At 42.6% G+C, this 9,849-nt stretch overlaps 1 protein-coding gene across 5 annotated transcripts in view; it reads right to left on the reverse strand.

Moving 5' to 3' along the window:
* Vwa3a (von Willebrand factor A domain containing 3A) overlaps positions 1-9,849 on the reverse strand; it is a 65,112-nt gene that overhangs the window by 48,814 nt on the left and 6,449 nt on the right. For all 5 annotated transcript variants that reach the window (XM_026781626.1, XM_026781629.1, XM_026781628.1 and 2 more), the window contains one exon: positions 7,505-7,628. In XM_026781626.1, the coding sequence (XP_026637427.1) occupies positions 7,505-7,628 (124 nt within the window). The remainder of the gene's footprint in view (positions 1-7,504; positions 7,629-9,849) is intronic.

A 9,849-nucleotide genomic window follows, 5' to 3' on the forward strand; every position in this document is an offset into this window, starting at 1 on the left:
CACACAGATAGATACATACCACACAGACACACACACCATACAGACACAGATACATATACACACACCACACAGACGACACACACACCATACAGATACATATACACACATCACACAGACACATACATACCACACACACACACACCATACAGACACAGATACATATACACACACCACACAGATAGATACATACCACACAGATGACACACACACCATACAGATACATATACACACATCACACAGACACATACATACCACACACACACACACACACACACCATATAGACACAGATACATATACACACATATACACACATCACACAGAAACATACATGCTACATAGACACACACCACAGACACAGATACATGTTCACACATATACACACATCACACAGATGCACACATACCATACACACACATACCACATAGAGATGCAGACACACCATACACACAGACAGATTCACACAGACATATATATGTTGTGGGATATTTGTACAATCTATGAAAATATATTGCTGTGATTGGCATAATAAGCTGAATGGTCAGTAGCTAGACAGAAGGTACAGGCTGAGCTTCGGAGGTAGAAAGAGGACTTGGAAAGAAGGTGGAGTTGCCTGTCAGATACAGAGTATGGGCAGTATGGAGAGGGCAGTTATATATGTCACAATTATAAATGTGTTGTAATATGGAGCGGCTGGGCTGCGTCCCCGGCACCCCGGCTGCCTGGCTAGCTTATGCCCCGAAATAACAACACACAAACTGTATTCTTTTAAACACTGATTGGCCCACTATATCTAGCCTCTTCTTGGCTAACTCTCGCACCTGGACTAGCCCATTTCCAATCATGTGTGTAGCACCCCAAGGTGTGCTTACCGGGAAGATTCTAGCCTATGTCCATCCTGGGTCGGAGCTGAATCGCGTCTGCCTGGGAGAGGGGAGCATAGCATCTCTCTGAGCTTACTTCCTCTTCCTCCCAGCATTCTGTTCTGTTTACTCCTCCCACCTATGTTTTAACCTATCAGGGCTAAGCAGTTTCTTTATTGCTTAACCAATGAAATCAACAGATTTATATATGACACTCCCACATCATAAATGGCACAGTTACATAATGGCAATTACATATGGCGCCCAACATCTAGGCACCTATTCCCACAAAGGTCTGAGAAAGCTGAAACAAACAAACAAACATGGTTTCTTAGTAACCTGGTGCTCGTAGTACACAGAGGCACAGCTCTGCTGTATATCAAGCACTTGAATAGCTCACGTACTAAGTAGAAGCAGCGTGCTAAGTCAAAACACTTGTCACATCCCTCCAACTTCCCAGAAAAGGGGTGATTAAATGCAGCTCCTGGTTAAACATAGCTCTCAACTATACTGCAGGTTTAAGGCTGACTCTCATGGATGAAAGGGTGGGCAGTCAGTCAGCCATGTGCTAAGCAGAATGGCAGAGAGGCTTAAAGCTTGGCTCACATGATCAGAGGAGGCATAGGAAAACAGACCAGACCAAAAATATCCTTTAAATGGATACAGTAAAAAAAAAAGGGTATAGACAGTCATAAAAATAATTTAAGATAATAAAATCTTTAAAGACAGAGTAGAGTAATATAAAAAGAATAAGCCACATAAATACAGGAAATACACAGGGTATCTGGATCCTGTATGGTACTATGTTGACTTTGAATTTTTTGCATACTGATGAGTGAATGGCAGCTGCTGAGAGACACTGGATTGTCTCTCATGAAGAAACTGCTGAATTAAATCAGCTTATATAATTTAGGGATGTCTTAACTTTAGAATGGAAATCAGTATATGTGTTACGTTGGGGGGGAGGATATGCTCTTGTTTCCACAGGAAACAAAAAGCTATGGATTGCTTCAAAATTAATAAAGATCAGATTTGATGGGGGGAGACCTCCTGAGGATTTGGCTACAGACATGAGGGAAAAAGCCAAAAAAGACTACAGGACAGGTGGTGTATAAATTGATTCCTTGTCATAGGAACAACTCTGAGACTGGAAGAGACATGATAAACCTTGCTGGCTATCGAGTTCTCATGACTTATTATTATATGACATCTTTTCTTATGGCATGGATAGAGATTTATATTATAAAGTTATGGTTAAAGTTATATAGTTATGGTTATAAAGTCCAGACAGAATTTATAAAGTTTACAAATGCCTTCTCATTGTTCGAACATAGAACAACAACAACAAAATCACCTTTAGCTGACTTGTGCACACTGCCCATCCTATACTTGTGTTAATGCAGATATACATGTTACCTTTAAAAGTTTGTGTGTTTTCAGTAAAAAAGGACCAGACACCAAAGAAGACAAGTAGCCCAAGTGATTCAACCTCTCAGAGTGCCTCTGCTGCACTTTCCTCAAAATTCTGCATTCAGAACAACTTCAAAGCTGCTAGATAAGATGGTCCAGCCTCACTACTCCAGCCAGGACTTCATATAAGTCCTGCACTTTCCCATTACACAGAGACTGGACAACAAATGATACAGCTAGCTCTCCTAGGACTTGATCATTATCCCAATTTTATCAGGGTCCCCTAAAGGTGCTATTACCCCCAGACAACAAAAAAAACTGTCTACATTCCCAATAGGTGGGATGGGTGGTTTTTTGTGTTTAGGTAAATTATGGATGTTCCTCATCTTTCGGGGGGTTCATTAAAAGTTGTTCTTAGTCATGATCAGGAAAAAAAGCTGAACAAAGATTAGATTCAGGCATCTCTTTCTGAAGGGAAAAGGGAGATACAGAATGATGGGATAAAAGGGTAGATTGTTGAGTCTACTTTGAATAACCACTAGTCTCAAATATTTGACATTGGTATGGATTTTTATATATTGATATAAATTTACCTATGTAGCTCATTTAAAAATGTAATGTATAATTAAGAAATATAGGTTAGTAGTTAGCCATCTATAATGATTGAACTTGTAGTTATGTTAGTTATGCTTTCAAGGTTAAACAGACATATACTTTAGATAGATAGGTGGTCTTCAGAGACCTACAGAATATGACACTTAAAATGTTTTAATAACCTAAGTATGTTCATGAGAGTGAGATACATCTGCTCCTGGTAGCACCAATTTATTTCAAAAAAAGGATGATGGGCATTAAAGAACCTCCATATGGAGTTTGTTTTCACTGTGGCAAAGTTAGCCATCTGGGCAAGAAACTGCCCTTGCCTCAATTGCTGACAGTATGCTGTTCAAACTGGACAAGCAGGACACAAAACAAGGTAACTGCTGAACTTTGCCAAGACAAGGTAGGGCAGTTCTTTAAAATTCTTGCTTCACAAAAAGGTCTTGTTAGATATTATAGGCCTGTGGGATGAAGAAGGATGCTGCCAACATTGCAGAGGAGTGTTGGGTGACTGTCCAGGCAGTCAGATGTCTCTGTCATTTTTATAGTTTGGAAGTTATTTGCACTTACTGTTTACTCAGGTAACATTATATCCCTCTTAGATCTTTGATGGAGTTGAAGACAAGATAGTTACAGTTTCCCTTGTTACCAAATTCAGAAAAGAAGCTCACAAAAGAGGTATAAAGTATATAAGGTTGAGAGATATAAAAGTTTAAATTGTTTAGGAAAATGTTTTTTTTTAATATTTATTTATTATGTATACAATATTCTGTCTGTGTATGTGCCTGAAGGCCAGAAGAGGGTACCAGACCTCTTTACAGATGGTTGTGAGGCACCATGTGGTTGCTGGGAATTAAACTCAGGACCTTTGGAAGAGCAGGCAATGCCCTTAACCACTGAGCCATCTCTCCAGCCCCCTTAGGAAAATGTTTTGAGGGGGCTAGAGAGATGGCTCAGCAGTTAAGAGCACTGACTGCTCTTCCAGAGGACCCAGATTCAACTCCCAGCACCCACATGGAAGCTTACAACTGTCTGTAACACTAGTTCACGGGGCTAGTACATACAGACATGCAGACAAAATACCATTGCACATAAAATAAAGATAAAAAGTTTTAAAAAAAGAAAATGCTTTGAGGTCTAAAATGATAGTTTTAGGATGGCAATACAAGTTATGACAGAAAAAGATTTAGGCATAAAACTTTAAATTCAGCCGGGCGATGGTGGCACACGCCTTTAATCCCAGCACTCGGGAGGCAGAGGCAGGTGGATCTCTGTGAGTTCGAGACCAGCCTGGTCTACAGAGCTAGTGCCAGGACAGGCTCCAAAGCCACAGAGAAACCCTGTCTCGAAAAACCAAAAAAAAACAAAAACAAAAACAAAAACAAAAACAAAAACCTTTAAATTCATCAAGATAAGATAGATAATATTTTCTCCAAACATGTCAAATACAAATGAACTAGACATTGTGAATGTAATCCCTTCCCAACAATTATTCTTATTGTACATAGTTTTACTATGTCTGAGTCAAAACCTTTCCTTTTTATTTAGACAGAAGGGGGAAATGTTGTGGGATATTTGTATACGGTATGAAAATGTATTGCTGAGATTGGGTTAATAAAAATCTGAATGACTAATAGTTAGGCAGGTGGTATAGGCGGGACTTCTAAAGACAGAAAGAACTCCGGGAAGAAGGCAGAGTCACCAGCCAGACATCGAGGAAGCAGCATGAGCAGTATGAAGAGATGAGGTAACGAGTTACACATAGAATGTAGATTAAAATAAATGGCTTAATTTAAATTATAAGAGCTAGTGGGGAAAGCTAAGGCCAAGCTTTCATAATTAATGGTAAGTCTCCGTGTCATTATTTGGGAGCTAGCAGTACAGAGAAAGACTTGTTACACATATACACACATACATACCACACATACACATGCATGCACATATGCACACATACACATTATGTGAGATGGAAATGGTCTGAGTTTAGCTCAAAGGTCCCTTCTGGGTACATACTTGACCTTGGTGGTCTGTCTTTGGACTTGCATGTGTCAGGGCTCTCTCTGGAGTGGGCAAGGTGCTGGTCCGAGGCTGAAATCTGTCTACTGCAGGGGAATGGCACTCTGCAGAGAACAGAGGACACAGGAGGAGCACAGCACATGGGCGTCTCCGTGTCTCCGTTTTCTTGCGAAGCAGTGTCCCCTTCTCCTTAGCTGTGTGAGGCTAGGGCACAGAATGTGAGTGACTCGGAGCTCCTCCGCACCTAGTTCTCAAAGGGGGGGTTCTTTGCACTCAGATTTGGTTGTCAGCGGAGGGCTGGCACCAAACAAAGACAGCGAAAATAAAAGGCTGTTAGCACATTCCAGCTCCCTGGTGTCACCTTGCATTCTTTCCCAAGACCTGTTTAGTTCCGAAAAGAAATTAGCAAGTGCTCTCAGGATGTGTGAAAACACACTCCTAATGACTGCAAACACCAATACCGCGCCTAGGATGTGCGGCGCACTTTAGTAAAGTTAAGTAATCCCGGGAGAGCTTCACTTTTCTGACGAGGAAGCTGAGGCAGAGAACTGAAGTCAGTTGCCCAAGGTCACACAGCTAACGAGGGTGGCGGAGCTGGGGTTCACTGGAAAGCTCTATCAAGTCAAGCTTATAGCCAGCACACTCTGAACATCAACTCCAGTGTCTGCACGAGAGTCCTCATTGTGGGATTCAACCCCAAGAAAGCCCCTCCTGCCTTTGAGAGGCTCGGTGCCAGAGATCACACACAGTCCCAGCCCTACGCTTCAGGAAACCAGGCTCTCTATCCTGTGACCACTAGGTGGCACTGCTTCCTTCCAGGACACCTTGCATATGACACTGATCATGCACCCTTTTCCCATCTTGCCCTTGAAATGGTGTGCCATGTTTTAGGCTGTGGCTTTTGCCCTGCAGATACCTGAAAGCCCATCCCTACAAACATTGCTTGTGACTGAGGGCCCTGCTGCTATTCTGTTGAAGTGCACACTTTCCATTTTAAAAAATATATATATATATATACACATATATATGTATATGCATATATATGTGTGATGTGTGTATATATATCTTTCAGTACTATATTTACTTATTTATTATAAATCTATATATTGGTTGTTCTAGATAGGGTCTCTATGTGTAGCCCTGCCTGCCTGTCCTGGAACTTGCTTTGTACACCAGGCTGGCCTTGAACTCAGAGATCTGCTTGCCTCTGCCTCCTGAGAGCTGGGATTAAAGGCGTGCGCCACCATGCCCAGCTCATACAATATATCTTCATCATGTTTTCCCCATGCTCGAACTCCTCCCAGATCTTCCTCCAACTTTATGCTCTCTTTTGGAAAAACTACAAAAACCAAAATCAAAACAAGCAAACAAGAAACCATTAAGACAAAAAAACATGCCCAAACAAAACACAAAATTCTACAAGTAATTAAAATAATAAAGTTCCTTTTGTGTTGGCCAGCCACACCTAGGCATGGGACCTGCCCAGGAGTGTGGCTGATATACCCAGCGACATTCCGTTGGAGAGACTGACTTTCCCTTTGCCTGTGGGCATCAGCTGCAAGTAGGTTCTTGGCTGGGGTGGGACCTTGTGTCTGAAGTGGACACTTTGCATGGAGAGCACTACGGGCTCAGCGTTGGGCAACCAGAACTCTCCCACTGCTGAGAGGAGACACGAGAGGCCTGTCTCTATCTGACAAAGTCAGGTGTGTCCCACACCTGGCAAGGGAGTTGCTCTGGTATGAAATCAGATGAAACAGAGACCCACGTCACTGGCAACTGACGTCACTGAGTGGTTTCTTCTTAGAACTGCCCATAGATCCTCATTTCTTTTTTTCCTTTTTAGAAATAGTGTTATGTATCCCAGGCTGGCCTCAAACTCACTCTGCAGCAGAGAGCTGAGTTTGGCCTCCAATTCCTGATCCTCTTGCCTCCATCTCTAGAGTGCTGGGATTTTAGGTCAGTGCCACTATGCTTCGTTTCCTTGTTTCCATTACTTGAGAAACGTAGACGCTGGCTCCTTTTCTGGTTGTTTAGTTGCTGGCATCCTAACTATAGGGCTGGACGTCCTTTGACTGGTGACTTTGTAGTCTAGTGTGGGTTAGCAGGTAGCTGCTGCCTGCCTTGCACTCCCAACCTGGAAGGACAATGGCTTCCACAGAAGAGAGAATTCTGAGTCGTGCGAGACTGTAGGAAGATAGTTCACTTCCACTCAGAGCGAGCCTGAAACCAGCGTGGCGCTTTTGCTTTCTTTCCTTAAGTTAAGCCTTCTGCCCTGACTCTCCTGTTCCCACAGTGCTTCCTGAAGTGGACTTCAGGACCTAGCTCTTATGGAGTCTTACAAGGAAATCTCAGCAAGGGAAGCTTCCAAATCAAATGCTTCAGGCTTTGATAATGAAACCAGAATTCTCACAGGCTCCTAAATACCTAACCATGTTCCTGGAGGCCGAAGGGCTCTATGGGCAGTATAGAAGCTCCCTGTTTCTGTATATAAACCTAGGGGCTAGAGAGGAATGCTTGATGACATTCACATTCCTACTGAAGGAAGAAATTCAGTACATCCCACATCCCCTGCGGATTTGAAAGCATCACTGGTGAATGGAAGCACTATGGTTGTTACCAGTAGGTCCTGGGTCTGGTTAACGTGTGTCACCAGCAATCCATCATCTGGATTTTGGGCACGTGCATTCATGGCCTTCTGGTCTGGTTGCTTCTGTGGATCTCTGTCAGTCTTTCTGTCCATGCTACAAAACAAAGTGATCCGATCAGTGCTCGACACCATGGCACCTCTCTGCCAGGAGTGTCTCCCCCACCTCGACCCCAGCACCCGGCTTCTAAAAGGACCCAGAAACACTTTTAGTTCTGTGTGGAAATTGAAAGGATTACTACAGAGTTTTGATTTTAAAAAATGTGGTTTATGAGTTTTTGTTTTGTTTTTTACAGTTTTGGTTGATCTCAAAAGCCCTAGTCTATGTTAAGATGTAGCAATGACCATTTATCTGGTCTCTTCAGGATTCATTCCCCCTCAATTCTCATGAGCAAACTCTTGCTGTTATTGTCATTTAGAACTCCAGAGAATCATATTTATTAGGTATTTCCTAGAAATGTCTTACCCTGACTATGGAAGATATGACTGCTTTGAGCTGTCATCATGAAACCACCTAACCTTCCTCTCTGACTGCTGCGAGACTAGGAAACAACCTTTAGACAGTGTTTTCCGCAGTGCACAGGAGACTCCTCAGGCACCTGCCGGCTGTAAGGCTCTGTGCTCCATGCTGAGGGCACAGCAGTCAACAAGGTGACTGTCACTCCCTTTGCACTTCATTTCTTCCGAGACAGGGTCTCTCTATGTAGCCCTGGCTGTTCTAGAACACACAACATAGACTAGGCTGGCCTCCGCTCTTCCGGGGCAATCTTACACATGCTTAAGATTTGAACCGTAGCCACCCTCAGTGACTCTCATCAAGAACCCAGAAGCTATGATTCCAGATCTTGTATTCTGAACTGAAGAGCCACCCCTCCCCACCCTCTCCCCTGCTCTCATCCTTCATCTCCCAAGCCACACCCTTGTAAAGAGACTTTCCAGGGTGAATTGGAATGATCACAACTTTGTGACTGTGGAGTGTTAGAATGGTTGAGATTTAAAATCAAATTATTTGGGGCAGTCTTTAGTGTACTTAATTCTCTACCGCTGTGTCTGATCTAACATTCTTTGAACTTCCAGGCAAACCCTTTAGAATGAATGTATTAAGAGACTCCTAGCTGATGAACTAACCTAACTCCATTTTAAGATTAGAAGCCATCTTGTTACAAGGTCAAAATAAGTCACTCCTATTTTCTGTAAAAAGTTCAAATCATGTCTTGACCCATTTTTCTGGAATCTGACTCAATCCCTGACAATATTCTGACCTCTACCCTGATAAAATAAAAATATCTGCCAAATAATTTTGAGATGTTCTGCCAAATTCCTATGTAACTAAATTCCTCTGAAAATCCTGATCCTTGGAAACCCCCAAGCTTTGCAGTTTTGGGGCTACAAAACTCCACTTCTCCTCTGTTTGGGGCCTACCTCTCAATCCCATAGTTATGGAGAGACAGTCACCGGCCCAGCAATATTGTGTACATATAATAAAGTTTGCTATAAATTTGGCTAATTTGGGTAATGGCCTTTACTCTCGTTTGGTGGGATTAATACAGCTTCCACAAACCTAAACCTAAGACTGTTATCTGATAACATTTATAGGTTTCCCTCATGTACTTGTAACCTACCTGATGGACAAGTATCATTGTAAAATGCCTTAGCTCAAGACTCTTTGATTATGAAAGTTTACACACCACTTACACACAGGCATTTTGTTCCTGGGCCATGGTCACTCACAGCAGTTCAGAAGAAGCCACCTCGCACTCCCTTTTAGTTGGGAGCTGTATCTTGAATTCAGTGTTCAATGGCACTGGTTCTTTTTTTTTTTTTTTTTTTGTTTTTTTGGGACAGGGTTTTTTTTGGGGTTTGGAGCCTGTCCTGGAACTAGCTCTGTAGACCAGGCTGGCCTCGAACACACAGAGATCCGCCTGCCTCTGCCTCCCGAGTGCTGGGGTTAAAGGCGTGCGCCACCACCGCCCAGCAATGGCACTGATTCTTTCTGCTGGAGAATTCAAACTTGCTTCACCCAAGATGGAAGCTGTAACATTCCATATAGACCTGCTCCCTTCTCCAGTTCTCTGGCTTAGAGAAGCCTCCATCTTTGAGTCAAAACCTTCAACCTGTCCTTGATGCTCATTCCCGATACATAACCCATTCTCTAATCTCGTTAATCTTACGTCTCCCAAACGTCTCCATTCACTCTGGTCTCTCTAGGCATTTTCTGCCCCTCCCCACTATTTTCACAGGTTTTTCAATGGTATGTATTAGTTACATATGATAATGGGTTTGATTTTGATTTATACATGTATACATTTTTTTTTTTT

Source organism: Microtus ochrogaster, chromosome 8 (genome assembly GCF_000317375.1).
Source record: "Microtus ochrogaster isolate Prairie Vole_2 chromosome 8, MicOch1.0, whole genome shotgun sequence".
In the NCBI taxonomy this organism is placed as follows: domain Eukaryota; kingdom Metazoa; phylum Chordata; class Mammalia; order Rodentia; family Cricetidae; genus Microtus; species Microtus ochrogaster.